This window comes from Heteronotia binoei, chromosome 7 (assembly GCF_032191835.1).
Source record: "Heteronotia binoei isolate CCM8104 ecotype False Entrance Well chromosome 7, APGP_CSIRO_Hbin_v1, whole genome shotgun sequence".
NCBI lineage: Eukaryota > Metazoa > Chordata > Lepidosauria > Squamata > Gekkonidae > Heteronotia > Heteronotia binoei.
Window position 1 is genome coordinate 83,591,480 of NC_083229.1, and position 26,255 is coordinate 83,617,734.

The 26,255-nt window shown below is 41.3% G+C and overlaps 1 protein-coding gene across 2 annotated transcripts; it reads left to right on the plus strand.

Annotated features, from left to right (window-relative positions):
- Nucleotides 1–1,749: 1,749 nt before the first annotated feature.
- Nucleotides 1,750–16,049, plus strand: LOC132575298 (myosin regulatory light chain 2, smooth muscle minor isoform). 2 transcript variants are annotated; one of them, XM_060243943.1, is made up of 4 exons: nucleotides 1,750–1,907; nucleotides 10,376–10,574; nucleotides 10,773–10,934; nucleotides 15,545–16,049. In XM_060243943.1, the coding sequence occupies exons 2-4, from the start codon at nucleotides 10,391–10,393 to the stop codon at nucleotides 15,715–15,717; spliced, it is 519 nt and encodes a 172-aa protein (XP_060099926.1). In that variant the 5' UTR covers nucleotides 1,750–1,907; nucleotides 10,376–10,390; the 3' UTR covers nucleotides 15,718–16,049. The 2 variants fall into 2 exon arrangements, with proteins under 2 accessions (XP_060099926.1, XP_060099925.1); XM_060243942.1 differs by lacking the exon at nucleotides 1,750–1,907 and adding an exon at nucleotides 2,016–2,153.
- Nucleotides 16,050–26,255: the final 10,206 nt, after the last annotated feature.

Consider the following 26,255-nt stretch of genomic DNA (forward strand, 5'->3'; position numbering starts at 1 on the left):
GATGGCGAGTAGGTGACTAAGCCAATGATGGTGTGGTCAATAATCTATTCTAGTAGCCACGTAATGACCTGACCAGATGGAAGCAATTTTTGGCAGCCATCAGCTCTCTGTGAGAATATATGACACTACGCCAGCTGTCTGTGAGAAAAACTGTGCGTTTGAAGCAGCACTGCCCCAGCCACTTGAACATTCTTATCTGTTCCTGAACTCGACTGGGAGGGATGGTGATGCAAGGGGTCAGACTAGGATCTGCAAGACCCAGGTTCAAATCCACATTCTGTCATGGAAGCTCACTAGGTGGCTTGGGCCAGCCACTCTCTTTCAACCTTACCTAATTCATAGTGGGAGTGCTGTGAGGACAAAAAAAGAGGGGAGAATGATGTTGTAAGTTTACTGTGTAGCCCCACTAGGAAAGAAACGTGGGATAATAAATGTTTAAATCAATCAATGAGTGATTCTAGGGGACAATCTGGTCATTGCTGCATCTCTACTGCTAAGGCAGAATAGCCATTGACATCAGCAAGTTGAATTCTATCTGGCTCCCCTCCCCATGTGAAGATTTTAAACATCTATGAAGATTTGTATGGCCCTGTGATACAACTGTATGTGCTCCAATTCCTTGGCAAGAGACTCGCATCTAAAGGATTTATGTCAGACATTCTTAACACAAGATCTTCCCAATGATGGTTGTTCTTTAATTTCAAGTCTCTAGAAGAACCTGTATGGCTGGAAGCATATGTCATAATTTTGCTGGTCCTAAAGGTGGCTTGTGGTTACAGAACAGCAGATTTGTTCCTCACTGCAGGAAACTGAAACAGCATTCCAGCTCTTGCTCTCCCTTGGTAGTTGCCAAGGAAGAGGGAGATGGCATGCAATGGCATTATAAAGCAAGAGCAAAGGAAGGATACCTCCAGGCACATTCTTTTCCAGAAGCCAGGTCTACAGATGCAGAATGAGAATGGTAGAATGGCTTGTGGTATTTCAGGCTACAGAGTGAAGGGTGTTTCTTTTAAATGCTCCTACTCCTAAAAACTACCTGAAAAAGGCACAGAGTTTGATTCTTAAAGGTGGACTCAAACTTTGTTCTGCAGCTTCTAAAAAAGAGCCAACGTGCAGCTACTCTACAGACCAGGAACAAATACTTGGATAAATTCATAATCTCAATCATACATTCATCTGGATATGCATTAAGAATCATTCAACATACCCTTAAGGAGAAAAGGGTACAATGTTCATGGTTTGAATGTACATTTAATATAACTTTTGTGAACAGGGCTAGCGTTCACAAGGATGTCTCTCAGGTTCTAGTCTATGGTCTCCATTTGCAGTCTCTAGTTGAAGAACAGAGTCCAGTGGCTCCTTTAAGACCAACAAAGTTTCATTCAAGGTATGAGCTTTCGAAAGCTCATACCTTGAACGAAACTTTGTTGGTCTTAAAGGTGCCACTGGACTCATTGTTCTATTGCTTCAAACCAACACGGCTACTCACCTGGATCAGTCTGTACTTAACAGTGCATGCTACCCTCTCTTTGAGTGTCGGTATAGACACTTCTGTTAACGAGACAGTTACTCTTTAAGCACCCTTGAATTCGAACGTCGCTGTCCCCCTCCCACCCATTCCATTTCAGATACGTCACTTAACCCGCGCGACCCGTGACGTCACTAGCGCCGCGATCGCCGGCCGTTAGTGACAAACAGGAAAGACTCTTCAATTCCTTACAAGGGCATCAGCCTCTCCTCTCCCGCTCGCACTAGCACTCCCCACCCCCACCCTCCTGGCCCCGCCCAGTTCTTTGGAATGCGGTGAGCGCTCTACGGGACCGTACCAGCTCTGCCGCAGGAGGGGGAGGAAGCGGACCAAGCTAATAATCCAAATCTTTTGTGGACGCAGCGACATTAGGATCTTGGTAAAGGAGGGGAGGGGTATGTGATTTGTCCCGGTCGCTTATCCGCTTTCTACGCCACTGAGTCTTTATTCTCCCTACAGAAGCCACACACTCATTCTTGCCTCCCCCCAATCCTGTGCGACTTTGACGATAGTTCGTCCCGGCGTTGCTCTCCGGAAGTGTCGAGCCAGTTCGAGTCCTTCGCGTTCCTGCCGTTGGGTCTCGTTGGGGTCATCTTGCCGCTGATTTTCTCCCGTTGCCGCTCAGGTGAGAGAAAACGTCTCGCTTGGCAGGCAGCCCATCTGAGGGAGCGGGAGGCTGGTGGTTCCGCTGCCGCCTTTCCTTTGGGAAAAGCCCGGCTTGTGCCGCCTTTGCGCCGCTGTTGCCCGCCCGGAGGTTGGGGGGCCTCGGCGTTGCTCTTTCCCTCGAGGAATCGCGTCGAGGTAGGGTGGGACTGTCATGGCGGTGGTGGCCGCAGCTGAGGAGGGGCGTCACCTCTCTCGGCCGCGGGGTCCTCGACCGCCTCCAGCGACAAGGGGCGTTTTCTGCCTGTCCCTGTTTTGAGCGGGGTTGCTCGGTGATGTTTTTGGCGCATAGCTGAGAAGGACGGGGTATTAAAGGGCAGATGCAAAATTCGGATGGTCTAGAGATGGGGTGGGGAAAGAGGAGCGCAGCCTTGATGTGCCCCCAAATGGTCTTCCAGGAAATGGCTGCAAGATGTCGCTCATGGTGGATCCGCCCAGGCCTTGTTATGTTGTGTGGTGACTCTGGCTCCGGTCAAGACAGGGTGGGGGCACCCTAAACCGAATATTGCGGACGGTGACTTTGGGCTCAGAAGCTGCTCACTGCATGTCGGTCTCGGTGCTGTGCATCCGCTTGCCTTCGTTTCCACACCAGTTTGAAGCGCTGCCAGGAGTAGTTGGGAGTTACCTCAAATGTGCCTTAAACGCCTTGTATTAATTACCTTCCCCTTCTGAAAGCTCTGGGGTCCTGCCTTGATTGGTCTGTGCCAGACGGTTTTGGAGAAGTTTTCTAGAGAATTGCTCGCGGAGGAACGACAGGACTTTTTGTAAGTTCAAATGCACTTGGACAGCACAATTTTCATCCAAAAACCAAGCCTTAAAAGTATTCTACAGGCCTTTTGGGTGATTCATTAATTCAAAAGTGATTATATCCTCCAGCCGGCTAAAATACAGTGTAGAATTCTGTGTAGAATTCGCTCAAGGACTGTAGATGTAGTTACTCTTGGAAGGCAGACCTGAAAGTAGTTGCCGAAATATGTTAGCGTTAAAAGTGAAAAGCACAAGAATAAGGCAGTCATCATGCACACTGATTACATAGAGTAGGACTGGAAAACTGTAAATTTGCTTCTGAGACCTGCATATTTAAAATGTTCTGTTTCTCACAGAGCATGTTGTTATGTATTCCATGAGAAACCATGTCAAAAGGTGTGTTTCACTGTAGCAAGATTCCAGTCCCAAAATTCATTACCAGGCATGCCCCATGAAATAGTTCCTGAAGTATAAACTGGCCTGATTTAAATAGCTAAGCTAGAGTGGCTGCATAAATGTGAGCTAACACGTTTACTGAATTCATCATAATAGGTGTCTGTATATGCTTGGCTCCCTTTGTCTAAAGTTCAGTACATAAGCCCGGGAAAGTAATTTGAGATGCTGTTAACATTTTTTTAGTATTACTTGAAGGTATAGGATTAACGATGCCCTTTAAACCTAGACCTTGGAACCTTGAAGCTGTATTTCTGTTAAGACATTTTGCAGCAGTTTTAAAATTTACTAGTATTCTCTTTATTAAACTACTTGAGCAGTTGTTTGCCTTACTCATTCAGCTCTATCTTCTGCATCATTGCAAGGAAGCCCTGCCTCTGATTCAAGTCACCTTAAACCCAGTGGTGTAAATAAACAGACCTTTTTAAGGGCTTTGGGACCTGTACTATTTCACTAAAAGTAATTTCCTTTTAAAATTTCAAGCTTAAAAAAAAAGGGTTTTGCTAAATTACTGCTTTACAAGCATTGTTTCATTTTCAGTCTGCATTTCTTGAGGCACAATACAAAATTTCAAACCTACAATGAAAACTTTTAATAAACTTTCAGCAGACATTAACAATCAGAAGCATCCCTTTTTAAAAAAAACGACCTAAAAAGTTTCTTTTTGCCCATTCTGTAGAATGATACTACCGTAGTGTTGGTGCCTTGGCTTTGTCAGGTTATTTCACCAGGGAGTCATCACAGAAACTGCTCAGAGACAGTTTTCATGGTAGCAGCAACTTCAGAAGAGCCTGCTCAGATGAGCAAAGCTAGCAGGGCAGAGGAGGCTGTCTTCTGATATATGGGTCTCAGGCCATTAATATCTTCATAGAATAAACTTTGGTAAAGCTTTCTTGCTTGCTCACCAAAGGAGCTTTACATGCTGCTGATAATTTTGAAAGTCCACTTTTTATTATGGAAAAAAGGTCACAGGAGAGTACATTATATGTGAAGAGTACATTATACTCAGAAGCCAGTAAAGTGTAGCTTACAGTCAGTTGGCCTTTGTTTCGGAGCTCTCTGAAAGAGTTCTTTTGGTTATCTAGTGAATGTCCAAAGGATTGGCACTCTATTTGTACATTAGCTGCTGAGTTTCAGTTAATACATCTCAAGTAGTTATGAGTTTCAGTGAATGTTTTCATTATATGATTACCATGAATCATCTAATTTGAACTGCTTGTAATAGTAAATCAAGGGGACAGATAATTCTTCACTGTTTTGTACATGGAAAGGAAAAATACAAATGGACAAATTCTGTGTAACTAGCTTCCTCATTTTGAATTATAGTTGAATAGCTGATCATAATATTAAACTTACTTTTGGTCACCGCGAAAAGGATGTAGACCTTCTCTTGCTTGTCTCCAGGAAAACCAGGAGACTTTCTATTTGCGGACTATGTGGTTGGTAGTATGTAATAAAATTCTGGAGTCAAATTGGTTTTGTTTTTTTTAAAAAATATATTTTTTTGCCCAAATACCTCATATATGATATAGTAGTTTCAAAACTGTGCCTCTTGATCCACTGAAGTTTGCTTGGGGAATCAATCTTAGAGGTACCTTCTGGGATGAAGCCCACTGCAGGCATAGACATTTCTATTTTCAGCATGTCTTACCTTCCTTCCACACTTTTCTTACTTGTTCTGTAAGAAGCATCTAATTCCTGTAGGTTTTTAATATAAATTATCCGAACTAGTTATATGATTAGAGGCTTGGATAAACAGCAGTGCTGTTTGCATAGAGTTGTACTGATGAGGAATATTCGATCGCCACCACCCACTGGTGGAACCAGCTACCAGAAGAAATACGGGCCTTGTGGGATCTTGGCCAATTCCGCAGGGCCTGCAAAATCATCCTCTTCAAGCTGGCCTTTAACTAACGTAGTGCCTACAGCGCAGATGGAATGCCGTCACACTGAAAAATGGAATAATACTTAGATCTTAGCACCAAACAATATGCAATGCTGATTTTAATTCTGAATGTATAATTTTATTGAATGGATTATTTTATAGCTGGTATATTTTACTAATTTACTGTTTTACTATTGTGGATTTCTATGTTGTGAGCCACCCTGAGCGTGCTCCGGCAGGGAGGGCGGGATATCAATAAAATATTACACATGGTAAGCAAAAGAGTACGTGCTGCATGACTATGTGTTTTTGCTACATGGAAGTGACGCCAACTTGTGTAGGAAAAACATCTGATGAAGTGGTCCTGAATCTTTTCAGTCTACTTTCTTCAGTTTATGTGGGTGGTAGGCAACTATTAAAATCTGAGATAGATTAAAGATGTTTCAGTATGGAATCTTCCATCTACCATGTACTTGTGAGATCATTCTGCTTGTGAAAGGGCAGTGAACGTTTTGTCAGGTGACTTTTACTTGAGCTTATTTTTAGCCCATGACAGTAATTTGTATTCTTATGTGTCAGAGCAATGTTGTATATGGAACACAAGTTTAAAATTCTGAACTTAATCAGTGGATGAAATCAGAGTTACTATTTGTAGATCTCCTCTACAATATAACTCATGGTACAACATCATCTCCTGCCATTTGGAAGCTTAAGTAAACCATTCAGCTGCAGTTTTACTTTGTAATATGGTAAGCTTTTTCTTTTGTGACGTCTATAGTTTTGTGTTTTGGGAGGAAATCCAGAGTTCACTTGAACGTTTCCATACAAATTGTAGAATATTGCCTAGTTGAGGGAAACACCTCATTTTAATATTGTGCTTTTCCAGTGCTGTGAAATGTGGCTTTGGACTAAGACAGTTGAAAAACAACGGGTAGAAAACAGCCTTAAGAACAAAACTGTCATTTTAGGGTGTTGTGAAAATTAATGTTATCAGAACAGTATATGTTTTAGTATAGTAAATAGTTTATATTGTCTGCAAGATCTGGTCTGGATATCTACAGCTGCTTTCATGTACATATTGAATTTTAATAGAGTTGTAGAATGTGGGGTAAACAAAATAAATTAGTTTCATTTAATTATTGTTTTATGTTTGGATGTTAGTGGGAACTGTGTTGATTTGGTTGTCTTATAATGTCATTTTCATTTAGTAAAATTATTCTTGTGCCTAGGACTGGGTTTCAATCATGGAAGGAAATAAGGAAAACAACTTCTCTAATTATAGTTCCTGTTTTATATTTACAAAACTTTTCCTTTTACTAGAAATAATTACTGCCTGGTTAAAGTAATACAATATATCATAAAAATAATAATTAGGGATGGGCACAAACTGAGAAATGAGCTGCAGTTTGAGCACAAACCGGGCTGCTTCATGGTTTGTTTTGAACCAGTTCATTTGGTTCATTTTTGCAGTTCATTCTCCAGACAGCCTGCTGCCAATTCAATCAATTCTTAGGCAACTGTGGGGGTAGACTTGTTGAGAGCCCTAGAGCACCCAAAGCAGTTGTCCACAGATTGATCGGCAGCTCTGGGAGCCATCCATGGGCTCCCTTTCTGCTCTATGAGAGCAGATTATATATTAGTGTAATAACACACCCTGATTTAGCTGCTTTCACTTTGCAGCACAAAGAGAGAAGGGTTAGTTTGGTTGTTGTTTGCTGTGTGGCTGATTTAGGGGAGGCTTTGAGGGACTCCTTCCACCCCCCCTTACAGTGGGACAAGTTTTTAAGCACATCTCCTGGCTGGGAAGGTGTTCCTTGCTGTGGTTTCAGGGACTGAACTTGAAGCTAGAGCTGATATTTCCTGGTGGCATCTGCTTTGGGGAGCTATAACTCAGACATCCCCAATCCAGTCTTTGCTATACATGGAGGGCAAGTGGAGGAGAGTCTGATGAAGACTTCCTAGGGGTTTGGCATCTCTAACTTGTGAAGGGGCTGTTCTATTACCTCACGGACCAAACACACCATTAACTACCATATTTTTCGGACTATAAGGCGCTCCGGTCCATAGGACGCACCTTCCTCCTGGGGGGCGATCCGCTGCCTCCGATCCCGGCGCTTCCCCCGCGCCTGCCTGCCTGGCTCCAGCTTCTACCAGCAAACACTGGGATCGCTCCACGCTGCCCCCACCGCAAACCCAGCACTCTGCGAGTGCCGGCTGAGAAGAGGGCAGTGTGCCTTCTCCGTGCCTGTCTGCCTGGCTTCAGCTCTGATGCTTAAAGCAAGCGCTGGGATCGGAGGGCAGAGAGAGCGATCCCAGAGCTTGCTTTAAGCATCAGAGCAGAAGCCAGGCAGACAGGTACGGAGGAAGCACGCTGCCCTCTCCGCAGCCGGCGCTCACAAGGCGCTAGGTTTGCGGTGGGGGCAGCGTGGAGCGATCCCAGTGCTTGCTGGAAGAAGCTGGAGCCAGGCAGGCGCGGGGGAAGCGCCGGGATCAGAGGCGGAGGCAACGGATCGTCCCCCCCCCTCCCGAGGAAGGTACCTTCGCTCCATAAGACGCACACACTCCCCCTCCCACTTTTTTTTGGGGGGGGGTGCGTCTTATGGTCTGAAAAATACGGTAGTTTGGGAAATCAAATGAACCACCATTTTCCCAGTTCGTGCCTGTCCTTGATAATCTCAGCAGTATCAAAGATGTGACCTTCACAGTGATTGTTTGCAATTAATAATAAAATATCTGATATAGAAAACTTGGTTTATTCTTCTGCTTGGTTTAGACTATTGCCTAAAGCATTGGGACTTTATTGTGAAGTATTATAATTACAATAATTATATAGCATTGTGTGTTGTATAGTCAGAAGAACTGAAAATTGTCCGGCAGTGTATTAATACTGTCCATCATAGCTGTTCAACTTTCTGTGATCTCTAAATTAAAAATAAAATTTAGTACCTACAAGCTGGGGACTCTCAAGTGCTTGCAAGGAATGTCTCATTTTCCCTTCCTCTGTTATTTCCGTTTTCACTTCCCTGAAAGGCTTCATAGCCTCTCTGCTTTTCCTGCTTCCTTGTCTCCTTCCCACCCGCCAACCAACCTACCTTTATCTGCTCTCTTGTCTTCAGCATTTCCTCCTTCACTGTCCTGGCAGCTTGTCCCCAAGCTCCTTGGTGCAGTGGGAAACCTGCAAAGACTTGCAGTGTGTGTGTGGGAGGGAACCTAGCTTTCCCCATGTTCTGCTCCCCATACTATATCCTCTTTCCCATTCCTTCCTAACCTTTCCTTTCTTGTGCCTCTTCTACCCATCCACTATCTGCTCCCTTAGTTTCTGAGCCTGCTTGTGATGGTGGGATATGAATCTAATAAAATAAATTAGTTATATTTATTATTTATTTCCTGTATTTATATCCTGCCTTTCTTCACAGTGGGGACACTAAGCAGCTTACATCATTCTCCTGTTCTCCAGCATTGTGCTGGTGCGTAATATCACTTCTGGAACCATCATTGTGATGTTGTACTGGGTGACTTTGAAAGTGATATTATACACCTGTTTAATGCTGGATTGCTCCCTGTCCATTTTTTGCCATTTCTCTTCCACCAGCCTGTGAAGTGTTGGTGGGATTGGGGAGAATCCCAAGAGGTACCTGCTGCAGGGGGAGACCTGAGAAACCTACCTTTGAGATACTTTAGACTTAGTGTATGCGATTGGCTCAAGGTCACTCAGTGAGTTTCCACAGCATTTTTGGGATTTGAATTTTGACCTCTGAGATACTCTCTGAAACTCCACCACACTGAGTTTAGTAGAGTGGTTGCTGTTGAACAGTGACAAGCAGCCACCATAGGTGACTCATGCAAGATGAGTGTTATGAAGTCACCTGGTGGATGCTTTCAGACCTGGCCCCAGCGAGTCCTCCTTCAAGGGCCAGAACAACCCTGGCAAGACCAAGGCTTGAGGGCTGGGAATATTGTTGTGGTTGCCTAGCAACCCCCATAGGGCATGAAAGAGCATTTATTTCTTAAAGCTAGAGGCCCTGCTTTTATTATTTGGGGGTAAGTCAATGCTTTTTTAAAAAATTCAGATCTTTCTGCAAACTTTTTTCAAGATTTCTGAAAGATCTGTCTTGTGAGTTCATGGCTTCCATCTCTCAATTTATGTGTCCACAGATTTGTTCATGTTGAGAATTAGGTATGTTGATGATTTATAAGATAGTATTAATAATTCACAAATACCTAAAGTGTTAGAAACTTTATATCAGACACACATTTAGTAGACGGAAATAGTCTGGTACTGAAATACTCTTATAGACTGTAGCATCTGCTGAAGAAATACTCCAGAATGTACTCTGGTATTTCGGTTATCAGTCTCAGTACTTTTCTGTTATAGCTCCATAACAATCCAAATGCTGTTGTAAGGCCATTCTACAGCAGTCCTTGTACATTCCTCCTTCCCTCCTACAAACTATGTGTAAGTATGAATTATCTGTACTAGACCTTGCTGAGGTTGTGCTTAACTATCATTTGTCTCTCCCAGTTGCTGTTTTAATCGATAAACATCTACAGTCCACTTAATTGTGAATGATCATGGAACATTAGAACAAAGTGTCCCCACATTAGCCTGAGGTGATGATGGGTTACAAAAAAAGAATTTCTCTCTTCCTTTAGGGAGCTTTAATAATGATCAGTAAGTCAAGATGGTATTGCAGATATTGTTCACTTAGTTACAGATTTATATGAAGACCAGTGATGTATTTCTGCTACCTGGCATTACATTTTATGACATGCGTGACTAGGCCCCACAAAGTCCCATTTGTGTCATATCGAGCCCTTGTGACAAATGAGTTTGAAACCCCCGCCTTAGCCGTTAGATCACATTAGCTGTTTAACAAATTAAGAGTTTTTAAAAATTCAAGTACTGTTTTTCTTGTTTTATTATTTTAGTGCACTCTTCCAGTTTCCTTGCAGTAATAAGCCAGTACATTTAAGATGTAACTCATTTATTAGGAGTTCTTACATAGGAATAATAGCTTTGTAGACCCAAGTTTGTTCCCTGGTATGTCATTTTCTTGTCTGGACTATAGAAACCAGTGACTATTTTCTTTTTCTCCTAGGATCCAATAGCCAATATGTCGAGCAAAAGAGCAAAGACCAAGACCACAAAGAAGCGCCCCCAGCGGGCAACTTCCAATGTGTTTGCTATGTTTGATCAGTCACAGATTCAAGAATTCAAAGAAGCATTCAACATGATTGATCAAAACAGAGATGGCTTCATTGACAAAGAAGACCTGCATGATATGCTTGCTTCACTGGGTAAATTCCCCCCTCCTTGTACATGGTAATGCAAACTTCCTGCTAAGGGGGCGGGGGAGGTCAGGGGCATTATCACTTGCTTTGCCAGAATTTTTCTAAGGTTTTAATATTTTTACAGCTGAACATATCTCAAAAAACTGATTCTGTAACAGGTCACATATTTTATATGACTTTAAAGATTTAAATGCCTGATTGCAGGAAAGAATCCAACAGATGAATACCTAGATGCCATGATGAATGAGGCCCCAGGACCAATAAACTTCACTATGTTTCTGACAATGTTTGGAGAGAAACTAAATGGCACTGATCCAGAAGATGTAATCAGAAATGCCTTTGCTTGCTTTGATGAAGAAGCAACAGGTAAAAAGCTGAATATCAGAGTGCTTTCCTTTGGATCTTTATTATGTCCTTGAATTCTTTAATATATAACATGGATTATACTAAGGTATTTGCAACAGATTTTTATGGGACAAGATTCTGAGTAGAGAAGACCGTTAGTGAAAATTCACACAAACAGTAAACATAAATAGCCAAGGATATGCATGACTTTATTATTGGGGCAAGTACAAAAGAGAAGACTGCACAGCCTTCATTAATGCTTGCAAAGGGTCAGATTTATAGGACTGAACAGAATTGCACATAGAACTCTTAGGTAGAAGAGCTGTTTTTGGGTGGGAAAATGCATGTGTTAAGTTCTGTCGCTTACAATGAGCCTATGAATTAATGACCTTCAAAATGCCCTATTGTTAATAGCCTTGCTCAGTTCTTGCAAACTGAGGGCCAGGGCTTCCATGACTGAGTCAATCCATCATGTTGGATCTTCCTCTTTTACTGCTGTCTTCCAACTTTTCCTAGCATTATTGTCTTTTCCATTGAGTCTTGTCTTCGCATAACTGAAGCATGATAGTTCCATTTGGTCATTTTAGCATCTAGGGAGACTTCAGGCTTGATTTGATTGAAAACAATAAAAGTCAAGGAAACTGTAAAAAGTAAAGAGGTTTATTTTAAAACGTGGAAGGTCTGGACTGCATGCTCAGGCAAAAGAGATGTAAGTCAATAATTGGGCATGCAAAAAGATTTTTGGGCATGCAAAAAGATTTAGCAAGTTACTAAAATTATCAAGACAAACAATAAACATTTTTTAAATATATCCAGAGCAGTAAACTAGCCAGAGAAGCAGTGGGGCCTTTGGATGACAAAGGAATAAAGGGATTATTAAAGGAAGATGGGAAGATGGCAGAGAAGCATCAGTTGTTAGGCACATAGAGGACAAAGTCTGCTGAAGGAAAATCAGCATGTCTTCTGTAAAGGGAAGTCCTGCCTCAGCAACCTTTTGGAGTTCTTTGAGAAAGTGAACAAGCATGTAGAAAACAGTAACCTGGTAGACATTATATACTTGGACTTTCAAAATGCTTTTGACAAGGTATTTCACCAAAGATTCATTCCTGAATAAACTTAGCAGTCATGGGTTAAGAGGACAGGTTCTTTTCCAAATTAAAAACCAGTTAAATGACAGGAAGCAAGAAGCAGGAATCAGTGGATGGTTCTCGCAATGGAGAGAAGCAGTGGGGTCCAAAAAAGGATCGGTATTGGAACTGGTACTATTTAATTTATTCATCTGTGATCTGGAATGAGGAGTGTGTAGTATAGTGGCCAAGATTGCAGATGACACATGGCAAATGAAATTCAGTGTTGGTTAAGTGTAAGGTGGTGCACATTGAGATAAAAAAATCCCAACTTGAAGTATAAGTGTGTGTGTGTGTATATATATATGGTGCAGCCTCATTTGGAATACTGTGTACAGTTCTGGTCACCATATCTATAAAAGAACATTGCAGAGTTGGAAAAAATACAGAGGTGGGCAACCAAGATGATTAATGGGTTGGAGCACCTTAATATGTGGTCCCCCCCTCCCCGAAAATTGATAATTAAATATGTGTGTGTGTGTGTGTGTGGTAGAAAAAGTTTGCAAGGAGGAATTTTTCTCCCAACACTGGAACTCAAGGGCATCCAGTGAAACTGATGGACATTAGGTTCAGGACAGACAAAAGGAAATACTACTTTACACAGAGAGTGATTAAAATGTGGAAGTTGGTGGCAGAGTATGTAGTCATGGCCATGGGAACAGCTTTAAAAAGGGATTAGATAGATCCATGGTGGGTAAATCTATCTTATGGCTATTAGCTATGGTGACTGAGAGGAACCTCCACATTCAGAGACACTAAGCCTGTTGTTGGGCCTCCAGAGGAACTGGTTGGCTAATGTGAGACAGGATGATGGACTAGATGGACCATTGGTCTGATCCAGCAGGGCTCTTAAGTTTTTAACCTGATTTTTCTTTTTTGTGGTCCATGGTATTTGCAAAACTCCTCCAACATCACATTTCAAATGAATCAGCTGTCAGCTTTCTTCATTGTTCAACTTTCACACCTGTACATAGTAATGGGGAATACTGTGGCATGAATTACCTTGATTTTGGTCACCAGTGACACACTTAAGAATTTTTTTTATTGCTTCACAGCTGTCTTTCCCAGTCTTAGTATCCTTCAGATACCTTGGTTGCAGTCTACCTTTTGGTCGATGATGGAGCCAAGGAATAGAAAATCTTGAACAATTTCAGTTTCTTCATTGTTAGCGTTAAATTTGCAAAATTTCCCACTAGTCCCCACTTTTGTCATCTTGATATTCAGCTGTAATCCTGCACTGGGAAAATAATTATGGTTAAAGTCCATAAATAAAAATGCTGTGGTAAAAATAACGTTCTTGGTAGAATGCATAGAAAATTGGCTCAACAACTTGGTCCTTTTAGGGCATTGTTACCTGTGCTTCAGTAAAGTTAGGTCCCAACAGAAAAATACTTGGCCATGTTTATTGATTACTCAGGTGCTTGGGATTCCTCAGAATCCACTGATTTTGAGATTGGGGGTCTGATTTTGTTCCAGCTACTTGGGTAGCTTATTGGGATTTCTAAAGAGTCTTATTTGTTTTGACAAACTGATCTCGGAAGTATTTCAATTTGTCTGTAGGGCAGTGCAGACAGTGGACTTGACTGGAGAACATTTATCTCCACACAAACAGATGTGCTTGAGGTACAAATGCCAACAGTGTTTGTGGAGAGCCAGTTTGGTGTAGTGGTTAAGTGTGTGGACTCTTATCTGGGAGAACCGGGTTTGATTCCCCACTCCTCCACCTGCACCTGCTGGAATGGCCTTGGGTCAGCCACAGCTCTGGCAGAAGTTGTCCTTGAAAGGGCAGCTGCTGGGAGAGCCCTCTCCAGCCCCACCCACCTCACAGGGTGTCTGTTGTGGGGGAGGAAGGTAAAGGAGATTGTGAGCCGCTCTGAGACTCTTCGGAGTGGAGGGCGGGATATAAATCCAATATCTTCTTCTTCTAATAAATGGTTGTTAACAGGCTCCAAATGCAGTGAAATACCCTGACTTTTGACATCACAAACATGGATTATTTGCTTATAGCCTGTCTTTCTCCCTGAGCATCAAGGCAGATTACGTAGTAAAATCAATGCAGTCTGTAGGATGTGACAATTTACACCAGTGCAACTGGTGTAAATTTACAGAACTTTGAAACAAAACACCACATATTTAATGTGATGTTAAACACTTAAGAAAGCGGTACTACATAGATAGAAGACAATGCAGGGAAGCAGGATAATACATACAGCACACAGACTATACTACGTATAGTATGTATTACCTATGGGGAGCTAGCACATATCATGGACCTAGGCTTGGGGTACATCACAAATATAATCTGCTTGAGCACTTACCAAAACCCTTAGGATACTGGTACAAATACTTCCAAGCCACACCATGGAAGATATAGTCAATAGAGCTAGGGACAGACACTGCAAACCTAAAGGAAGTCCCAGTGTTGCAGAACCCCCCCCCTCCAAAAAAAAAATAACAGTCTGTCCTGAAGTCTGTAACTTCAAAAAAATAATGCCCATGGAACTCTCAGTGGTTGTTGGGGGCTGCTGATCAACCACAGTATTGCCAGGCTCTGGTATCTGTAAAGCAAAGCAGGGGAGGGGGGAGGAGCAGGAGTGGCTTTGGAGGCTGGAACAGTCCTAGAAAAGCGTCTACACATGCTGTGCTCTGCTGGAGGAGCATTCGAGAAAGGCAGGCCCAGTGGTGGCTAGTGGAAATTCATTACCCACATACCTCAGCCCTGACCCAGTGCTAAGAGCCTTGTTGCAACTAAGCCCAACTTGTAGGTGGGCAGGAAAAAGGGGGAGCAGACTTGGCAGTTGTGGCCTCCATACTACTGAACTCAGCCTGGCTCTGATAGTCACTGTACAACTCATCTTTTCCCAAGGAGAGCCTGCCGGGAATAGGGAAGTAATGAAAGCTGAAAATGAAAGACAGATAAAGGTAGTTTAGCTGGTGAGTGGGAAGAAGAAAAAGAAGTAGGAATAGAAGAGGCTTTATTTTGGGGGTGGGGGGAGGGAATAATTGGGAAAATGAAATGCTTCCTGCAAAAACCTTGTGGTCCCCTAGTTGTGATAAATTATTTTCAGAAATGCCTTCATGCTGACCTCTAGATTTTGAGTTTTCAAGCCATTATAAAATTGCAGTCCTTTTTAATTGTGGGGTCTTTTTTAAAAACCTGGTGGGAATATGAAGCACTTTATTGTTGTTTAGCAGAATGTGAACACACAACATAAGAATGGTGCTGTCATCTCTTAAGGGGAAATGGTCATTGTGATTTGGTATCACGCTTTCACCAACACTTGATTTGTAGTCCTAGAGCATGAGGCTTGATCTGTTTGTATTTAATGCAAACAGATTTCAAAATCAGGGAGTTTTATTCAGTGTTTCTTTTTCTTCATCATAATGAGAGCACCCAAAACTATTTATATTGTATAACTCAACTAGTGTGTGACTTGCGTCTATTTTATGTTTAAACTGTACTTTATTTTTCAGTGAAGTCTTTTTAATGCTTTGTATTTCTAGGTTTCATTCAGGAAGACTACCTGAGAGAATTGCTGACGACAATGGGAGACAGGTTTACAGATGAAGAAGTAGATGAGCTGTTCAGAGAGGCACCAATTGATAAAAAGGGCAATTTCAACTACATTGAGTTCACACGCATCCTTAAGCATGGAGCAAAAGACAAAGATGACTGAAACAGAACTATTGCTTCTGCAATTCTCTTTAGATCTCACTTGCGGTTATCTGAGGGTTTTTTCCTGGTAGCACCTGTTGCATGCATTTAGCTTTTACAGCTTTTGCCTTTGATGTATTTATCTATACCAGGCCATTCTGGCACATCTTGCACCTGTGTAATCAGGCTGATAACGAGGATTGAGATTATTTTGTGAGATTTGGAGGATAAAATCAATGACTCAGAGGGCCCAGGAAAAAAATCTCAATGTTTCTGGTCTAGCTGGATTTTTACATTTTGTAATAATGCCATTTTGAAATAAGATTGCTATATCAATAAAATACCTCAAATGCTGCCTTGTGAAGTATGAGAATTTATTTGAAGTATTTAACTATCCAAAGCGTATCCTTTTTTTAAAGGACAGGATATGAAATGTTAGAGCAAAATATATAAGGAACTTTTTTGGTATGGGGAGAGACTGTTAGGGCATGGTGGCATTAAATTTACCTGCTCTTTCACATTGTTTTGCACTTTTGTCTACACAATCCTAAATACAGAATTTCTGAAGCCCATATTTTCTACTTGGTTAGTATGGCTCTCTTGACAGTAGAATCTAAATTTTAGAGGAGCTACCATTAGTTAATGAGCAATCTCCTTAGAAAGGGTGGGGGGGAATGTGTGATTGGTTGTTGCATAGTTAGTGTAAAGCTTTTAAGGTCCCTATATTAGCCATTTTATCCACTGTTTTATAAAGGATTAGACTATCTTTGTATTCCCTAAGTGAAAACGGACACCTTAATATTAAGGAGGTCTGTATCACTGTTAAAAATCGTTGCCTTTGTCTATCTGGATGATGGTAAGAACATAAGAGAAGCCATGTTGGATCAGACCAATGGCCCATCCATTCCAACACTCTGTATCACACAGTGGCCAATATATATATATATATATATATACACACAAACACGCTAATAGCCACTGATGGACCTCTGCTCCATATTTTTATCCAATCACTTCTTGAAGCTGGCTATGCTTGTAGCCACTGCCACCTCCTGTGGCAGTGAATGCCACATGTTAATCACCCTTTGGGTGAAGAAGTACTTCCATTTATCTGTTCTAACCTGACTGCTCAGCAATTTCATTGAATGCCCACGAGTTCTTGTATTGTGAGAAAGGGAGAAAAGGACTTCTTTCTCTACTTTCTCCATCCCATGCATAATCTTGTAAACCTCTATCATGTCACCCCGCAGTCGATGTTTCTCCAAGCTAAAGAGCCCCAAGCGTTTTAACCTTTCTTCATAGGGAAAGTGTTCCATACCTTTAAATCATTCTAGTTGCCTTTTTCTGGACATTTTCCAGTGCTCTAATATCCTTTTTGAGGTGAAGCGACCAGAATTGCACACAGTACTCCAAATGAGACCACACCATTGATTTATACAGGGGCATTATGATACTGGCTGATTTGTTTTCAATTCCCTTCCTAATAATTCCCAGCATGGCGTTGGCCTTTTTTATTGCAATCGCACACTGTCTTGACATTTTCAGTGAGTTATCTACCATGACCCCAAGATCTCTACCATGACCCCAAGATCTCTCTCTTGGTCAGTCTCTGCCAGTTCACAACCCATCAACTTGTATTTGTAGCTGGGATTCTTGGCTCCAATGTGCATTACTTTGCACTTGGCCACATTGAACCTCATCTGCCACGTTGACGCCCACTCACCCAGCCTCAACAGATCCCTTTGGAGTGCCTCACAATCCTCTCTGGTTCTCACCACCCTGAACAATTTAGTGTCATCTGCAAACTTGGCCACTTCACTGCTTACTCCCAACTCCAGATCATTAATGAAAAAGTTAGAGCATGGGACCCAGAACTGAGCCATGCGGCACCCTACTGCTTACTGTCTTCCACTGTGAAGACTGCCCATTTATACTCACTCTCTGCTTCCTATTAATTAGCCAGTTTTTGATCCACAAGAGGACCTGTCCTTTTACTCCATGACTCTCGAGCTTACTAAGGAGCCTTTGATGAGGAACTTTATCAAAAGCTTTCTGGAAGTCAAGGTAAACAACATCTATACTGTAACAGGTTAATGAGGCAAGATCTTCCCTTACAGAACCCATGCTGAGTCTTCCTCAATAACTTGTGTTCATCAATGTGCCTACTCATTCTGTCCTTGATAATGGTTTCTACCAACTTTCCCAGTATTGAAGTCAGACTGACTGGCTTGTAATTTCCCGGATATCCTCTGGAACCCTTTTTAAAGATGGGCATGACATTTGCTACCTTCCAGTCCTCAGGAACGGAGGCAGATTTCAAGGAAAGATTACATATTTTTGTCAGGAGATCCACAAGTTCAACTTTGAGTTCTTTCAGAACTCTTGGATGTATGCTATCCGGACCTGGTGACTTATTAGTTTTTAATTTGTCAATCAGTTGTAGAACCTCCTCTCTTGTCACCTCAATCTGACTCAGGTCTTTCAACACCCCTTCCAAAATTAGTGGTTCTGGAGCGGGCAAACACTTCTCGTCTTCCACAGTGAAGACGGAGGCAAAAAATGCATTTAGCTTCTCAGCCATTTCCCTATCCTCCTTCAGTAATCCTTTGACCCCTTGGTCATCCAAGGGCCCCACTGCCTCCCTGGCTGGTTTCCTGCTTCTAATATATTTGAAGAAAATTTTATTGTTGGTCTTTGTTTTTTGCAATATGCTCCTCATAGTCCCTTTTTGCCTGCCTGATCACAGTCTTGCATTTGATTTGCCACAGCCTGTGTTCCCTTTTATTAATTGCACTTGGACTAGCTTTCCACCGCTTAAAGGAGTCCTTCTTACTTTTTACAGCTTCCATTACTTACTTTGTTAACCATGCAGGCCTTCTCTTATACCTGTTTGTGCCTTTCCTAACTTGTGGTATATATTTTATTTACCTTTCATTTATGTTACAAAGAGCCATAGGCCATGTCTTTGCTGGGTAGTGTTAGCTTGTATAGATCTACAGCTCCCCATCACTGTCCTACTTTTCTTTCAGTAGCTTTGCAGAAGAAAAAAGCAAGAAGAAATTATTCACCCTGACAGACATTTGATTTCCCTCACAAAACCATAAAATCTTTCTAACACTGGGTTGTGGGAAAGAAAGCAATGAACTTCTCCATCCTTAATTCAGCTGCTTTATTGTTATGTTACCTAGTAGTTCCTATTGCTCAATAAGTCAACCAGCTAAACTTAGTATTATTTCCCACTTCATTCCTTCCCTGCCTCAAATGCCAATCCCTTCCCATCTCATTGAAAATACATAAAACAAAGTGAAAGGACCTATTGTGAGCTCTTTTGATTGTTCTGGATGTAATATGGGAGAGTGTTCAAGGACCATGTCATTTTGAATGGCCAAAGCATTTTAATGCTACTGGTATCCCCATGTGAACTGGGGAAGAGAGGCAAGCTGGAAAGCAGCTTCCACACATTGATTTCTATGGGAAATGCAGTTCTTCACAATTGTGTGTGGACGTTTGTAGACTTTCTGGGACTTGTACAAAATAGTTTCTTTGTTGGGTACACTGCTGTGACCGAAGTCCACAATAACCACAAGGTTCATTTATATGGCTGCCCTGAGACTTGAGGCTATAAGGAGTATAATTAATCATCTTCCTTGCCAGTTTTTAAGCCTAAACCTGAAAATACAAATAGATGCTAATAATCAGTCCTGTTTATCTTCATTTCTTTTTAGCATACCACTATTCTGTTCAAATACTTTTAGTGTTAAGGGTCTTCTGATATGGTGGTTTTAAGAGGTTTTTCATACCCCACAGAACCTGCATGCCTGTGAATAAATGCGCGGGCGGGGGGGGAGTGTAAAGTATTAGATTTTTGCCTTTAATTTTCATTGGTCCCTCTCATTTTATTGTCTTATCTCTACTAGGGTGCATGGTTTTGTTTGGTTTGTAGTTGATATTTCATGTTGACTGCCATTTTTATCCTCTTCCCTTTCTGTTTACCTTGCTTGTTCTGTTTACCTTGCTCTGCATTTCAGACCACCCAGTCAGTTCTTTCTCCCTGAGGATGTATTTGACAGCTTGCTTACACCAGTGTTGAAATGTCAGCAAGATCTTTGCAGCAGTGCATTCTTAAATTGCTGCTTGACAAACATGTAATAAGTTTTTCTTATTAAAACCTGTTGACAGGTTTATTAAAATGACCTACTATTTTATTTGAAAAACAGTTAAGAATTTATGGAAGGGAAATAAAATGAAAACTTCTGAACAGGAGAAATGAACAGGCATATATGTAATTACTCAGTTTATACTTGCATATTTTTATTTGAGTGATAAACTACAAGTTGGATCCTGTGGTTGTGTAGATAGAAGACATTTGTGGTAGTGGATTTCTTTGCTTTCCCCTTGCAAAGGTTTGGAGGATTCTTGCAGACAAAAAGGGTACAAGAGATCCCTGCAGGAAGGGGGAGGCCCAATGAGACTAGCAGATGTGCACTTCAGTTGTATCGTCTGTTTGTCATACCTGAACTTTATTGTATTAATGCTGGGTGTATACTTGGCATGTGTCACTTTAGTGGGCAACCTATATCTGACAAACATAATGCTTGCTAATCTCCTTGTAGCCCATTATTAGGCAGTTTTCAGAGTACTGGCTTGATTAGGGCAAACCATATGTGAGAAATTCTACATCACCAAATATCTTTGTCACTCTATTTCTCTTCCGCTGTACTCTTTTGTGCCCCTGCACTTGTGCTTACCAAATAGTCCTCCAGAAGTACTCTACAACATACCCTAAGGTTCTACATTGCATGATCAATTGCAGTGATATACAGAATGCTTCTGGTATGATACTGTTGTATGACCACATAGATCACAATTCCCGTTGTTGGTGATATAAATGAGAATAGGGCAATAGGGATCCGTATTTGTATGAGTTATGACAATGGCTATTTCCATTCCACTGTACTGAAGGCTCACAAACATGAGTATTCATAATCACAGCTATTTCCTACTTCCACTTCCCTGCCAGCAGGATTTCTGCTGATATGAGGCTGTCAACACAAGAAGAAAGTAAGGAGTGTCTCCTTATGCACAGCACTTGGTCCATGGACTGTGATTATAAACCAGCTTTTGGAAATCTGGGGAAGGAGAAGATGGAAAAACTATGAACACCTGGCAGTTCAGTCTAAAGAACATGCAATTAACAGTTGCAGTAGTTTCATGCTTTTTACCACCTTTGTCTTTCATACTACAAAAGTTGTCACATACTTCAAACAAGAGTTTTAACAGTACTATACTGGTATTGATTCTTAACTTTATGCTGTAATGTAATGACATTTATAATAATCTATATGTAAAGCATGTCAAAATTTACATTCTTGAATTTATCTAGTCTGTTTCATTTGTATGTTCCTGTCAGCAGCTTAAACTCCAAAAGAATCCCTTCACTACTATCCAAACACAAAATAAGTTGTGAATATAAGCAGCCAAGCAATCACAGAATATATGGTACATTTGCAAACATTTAGGTTTTTCCTAAGTGTTTATGATATAGGCCTGTAGCTATGGAAATTAGTGGTTTTAAAACCATTTAAAAAATGGGTTAACTCCTCAATGCAGAATTCTGTTCGTTACCCTTGAAATAAAGAGTCAGAAGTTATGCATTGTGGCAATTCTGTCATACCATATTCTGATTTTTTTTTTTTACCCAAGAGATGTCATGTAGTAATTTGTTTAGTGTTGGATCTGTAAATTTAACATGAAATGGCTTATGGGGTTTTTGCAAGCTGTAATCAGGGCAGCATCCAGCAAAGCTATCAGTAGAAACAACATGGTTTGCTATGTTCCTCTCCCTCAGCAGTCCCTTCCAACCCTATAAACCTGGAAATGGAGCAGATTAACAGCTGTGTGTGGGTCAGGGAGTCTGCCGCAAGGAGAGAAGGGTAAAGTTACCCTTCTGTTAAGTTGCAGAAGAGGGATGAGGGGCACAATTTTGCTCCATTTCCTCACTGCCACACCAATAACCCATCTGGGTTCTGTGACCTTGTTGATGTCTTCTGAATGTAATCTGTGGTCTAAAAGAAATTCAAATCTCTAAAAAGCTGTTATTTTTACATGAGACTAGCTGGAAAGGAAGAGTAATCTAAACAGCCATGCAAGTGATTGTGACCTCTTCCCAGCAGTCCCCCTGCTCTGCATGAGGCAATTGCCTGTGCCCCCAATACAGGAGTGCTTGCAAGGTTGTAGGGTGAATTCTATACCATTTTAAGTAATGAATGATCTTTATAGGAAGGTCCCCTACTCAGAGGTTTCTGAGAATATTGATACTATGAAACATTGTTTATTGGATTACCCCTTTTTCTTAAATGTGAGAGGTTTATGGATTACTCCATCCCCTGGTTTATCAGAATTAAAATCAGGGAGACTTTTGGCTGGAGTGGAATCAGTGTTTGGCTGTTTCAAAATCTTTTTCATATGTTATACCACATACAAAATGATTGTCAGAATTTTTTTTTTTGCCAGGTTTCTGGTGTGGTGGTACTCTAAACCTATAGGTTAAATGATTAGCACCATTTAAGTAAGACAGAGACCTCTTGGGATACAGAAGCTGTGAACAGCATGGTTGATAGCACTGGAAAAACCTGCCAGGAAAAATTTAATGTGCGGTGAGCACTGCTTGATTCAATCATCCCACCTTCTAAATCTCAAAAAAGCATCAGATCTTGTTTTTATGATACTTGTGATCAACCTCAGAATAGAGTGTTTTAAAAGAATGTGTTAATGGCCCAGTTTCTAAATCAGCTTGATAATAGAGAGATGGCTACTTAAGCCAGCTATGGCGGTCAGCAAACCTAGTTTTGTAAGGCAATATAGACTTCAGGCTTTTTCTCCAATGCTACAACCCACCATGCTGCATGACAAAATGCTTTCAAAATGATGGGAAGTTTTGGAATTAGTTTGACAGGGATCACATAAAATCTTATACTTTACAACCAACCTGTAAGGTATTGTCTCCATGCTACGAATGGATCGAGATGGAGAGGGGAGTATCTTGCTAAGTCATGTCATGTTGAGGGGTATGAGCTCTCTGGCTCTTAGGTATTTTCATATAACTTAAATTCAAAGGATCCCACCCCCACCTCTGTAGTTGGATCCAAACAAACTACAGAGCTGCAATGAGTGTTTACAACAAATTGATAACGCAGTTATAAGCATAATGAATTGCTTATGTATGAATATTACTTCCTTGCTGTGAAAGAAAAAAAATGTGCAAATGCAATGCAGAGCAGGGGTGTCAAACATGTGAACCATGGGCTGGATCAGGCCCCCAAAGGGCTCCTATCAGGCTCACAAGCAACTCACTGTTGTCTGCTTCCTTCTCCCTCTCTTGCTTTCTTCTGCATCACAGATTGCTTCCCCAGGCTTGATCAGTCAAGCTACAGAGCAAAGCCCCTGTTTTCTCCATTGGCTGACCAGCACATGAAGCAACATATACAAAAGTTTGCAATGCCCAGCCTTTTCATATTTTCCTTTGGTTCAAAGCATTGACCATGAGATTTCTGTAATGAATGTCAGTAAATCAAAAGTAGGTTTGCAGCTTACAAATACATAATAATTGAACAACACCTACACAGCATACTCAAGATTTCTACAGCTCCGATATTGTCTCCAGATTTTGATGCAACAATTCAGAGCAAGAAGTGTGAGTTATCAGGGACTGTTAAATAAACAAAATATTGCAAGAGTGCTAATCTTTTAAGCATGTTTAAGTTTTTTAAAAAAATCTTTAATTGTGTTTGTGTTCTTTATAAAGTTTATATCTCTGCTACCTACCATTATATTTTATGCAACACATGACCCAGCCCAACAAGGTCTCATTTTATGTCAGATCAGGCCCTCATAGCAAATGAGTTCATCACCCTGACACAGACATTAAAGAGTGAAGGCATCTCCAGAGAAGCTGTATAAATTTATAGTATCCTGAAATGGCAGCACGAATCATATTCAGTGGGCTTCAAAATTATTCTGGAATGGTCTATTAAAATAATGAAATATTAGTTGTATTGTACTTAAAATGCTTCTGCTTTCATCAGTGGTTGTTTTATTAATATTCCTAGGGTTTCATCCAGGCAAGCATAGACACAGCATGTATGCACTGAGGAGTCCCACTAGGTTCAACAGAACCTCCTACCAATTTGCAAATATGGCTCCCAAGGCCTGGCAATATATTTGTTTTTCTACAAACCTGGAGCTTCCCTCAGACTTATCCCTGTCTATATTGTGTGAATTTTTTGATCCACATTATAAATAAAAGTTCAGAATTAGACATAAAAAGATGAAATTTCAAGAACTCACAAGGGAGAATGCATCCCACCCCCCTCCTCTTGCTGTGTTGATTACTTTCTTGACAGCCAGAAACTTGGAACTAAACACACGCAGGATATGGAATCAGAAGTGTCTTGTGGGTCAAGCCACTACTGCTGCTGTAGGTCAGCTGACGGGACTAGAACTGAGGAGAAAGTAGCTCACACTCCATCAGTTGGGTGGTGCAGCAGGAGGCTTGCAGATGGTGGGGGGTGTCCTCTTGCAGTTTTTGTTTTTGTCTGTTCCTCCCCTTGTCCTGCTACATCCACATGCTATAGCATGCTTAGTTTTCCCCTTTAACTTTCATGCCTGCCTTCTTCCTCCTCTTGTTTGGATTTCAGATTTTTTTTCTGCAACCCTGGAGTTTCGCTTGGGTTTGTGGAGGGGGGGGGGAACTCTCTCTGTAGAAACGGTAAAGGTAGTCCCCTGTGCAAGCACCAGTCATTTCTGACTCTGGAGTGATGTTGCATCATGATGTTTTCATGGCAGACTTTTTTACAGGGTGGTTTGCCATTGCTTTCCCTGACATCTACACTTTCCCCCCCAGCAAGCTGGGTACTCATTTTACCAACCTCGGAAGGATGGAAGGCTGAGTCAACCTTGAACCAGCTACCTGAACCCAGCTTCCGCCAGGATTGAACTCAGGTCATGAACAGAGAGCTTGGACTGCAGTACTGCAGCTTTACCACTCTTTGCAACGACATAGCCATATTATGTGGAGGGTTTTTTTGTATGCATTCTGGAGCCATATTCAGAATTGGATGTAATGATAATGTGGATTTCCTATATCTTCTCTATGTATCATGAAAATTGCTTTTGAGCTGAGGTGTAACTTGCAGGGCTTGAAAGGCAGGTTGAATGGGGATGTGACAACTGAGTACATCTTAATCCATGTGCCCTTTATATTTACATACTTATGTTAACAGGAGAAGTGGTAAAAACAAGGCTTCATTGAACTCTGTTGGATTCTTCTGCATGTAGGCACTGCACCTAAATGCAATTGGATTAAGCCTCTAAGAAAACTAATATTGTCAAACATTTGGTAACAATTTATAAGTACATGCAGGTAACTTGTAATGACGATTTCGCCCAACCTCACAGGATTTCCCTTTAAATTGTTCTTAGCTGAGCAGCCCCTTTCTGTCTCTTGTTTGTTTGTCCCACCCAGTCATTTAAACATATATTGAACTGAGGAGAGAGACTAAAAGCCTTCTTTTGTCCTGGTTTGATAATGGCACACAAGAGGCTGATGGTAAATCAAAACCAACAAACTGCTTTATTTCACTTTGAGGGGAAATGGTCAGGTAGGAATCTGGTTTAGGACATGAGGGGAACAGGCATCAGGAATGAGATAACTTTGTGTAAAAAAGTAAACACCAGACAATTTGTCATAAACAGGTAACTTTCTGTTATTCAGACAGGTTTTTAAAACTTGGAGAGATTTCTTAGCAATCTCCACTTAGACAAGCATAAGCTTCTTGGTCTCACAGACTTTAAAGTTGGTGATAGCAGGAACACCTTCCTTACCCACTGGCTAAGGATCAACCCCCCCGCCCCCCGCCCAAGTCTTCTAGACTTGATAGGGATGGGCTATGCTTCCCACTACCCTAAGTCAAAATCCCACTGTGTCCTCTCACAGTCTGCTTCACATGCTCACCGTTAACTGTCCACCCTCAGCTGAAGAATTCCATTTCAATTCCTGTCACACAGAGTTCTCAGATGGGTACAGCATTAATCATTTACTATCCATCACATTTGTTTTAAGTTTTCCTTGCTGTGAAAAAGCAAACATTACTGTGTTTTGTACTGCAAAATAGCATCACTGTGCACTACAAGTGTCTTAATGAGTGTTAAGTGCTTGGTTGCTTGAGGATACAGAATAGATTTTCCTCCTAATTTTCCACATAAAAAATAAATGATACCATAACAGAACTTCCGGATGTTTCTACAATCTGGCTTTTATTGGTCCTAGGTTCTGGGGCTATAGTAACCCAATTACTGCCACAGACAAATATGTCTCTGTATATACATCATTTATCTGTTTATCAGGCCATTTCTATGCTGCTTTTCTGCTCAGAGGGGCCCAAAGTGACTTACAGAAATTTCCAGATACAAAATAACCAATTTAAACACTACAACACACACAGCCAAAACAACCAATTTAAACACTACAACACACACAGCCAGGGCAGGTCCTGATTCACT

Coding starts and splice junctions, on each gene's coding strand:
- LOC132575298 (XM_060243943.1), top strand. CDS start 10,391: ATGTCGAGCAAAAGAGCAAAGACCAAGACCACAAAGAAGCGCCCCCAG. Junction 10,575..10,772: donor TGATATGCTTGCTTCACTGG/GTAAATTCCCCC, acceptor GCCTGATTGCAG/GAAAGAATCCAACAGATGAA. Junction 10,935..15,544: donor CTTTGATGAAGAAGCAACAG/GTAAAAAGCTGA, acceptor TTGTATTTCTAG/GTTTCATTCAGGAAGACTAC.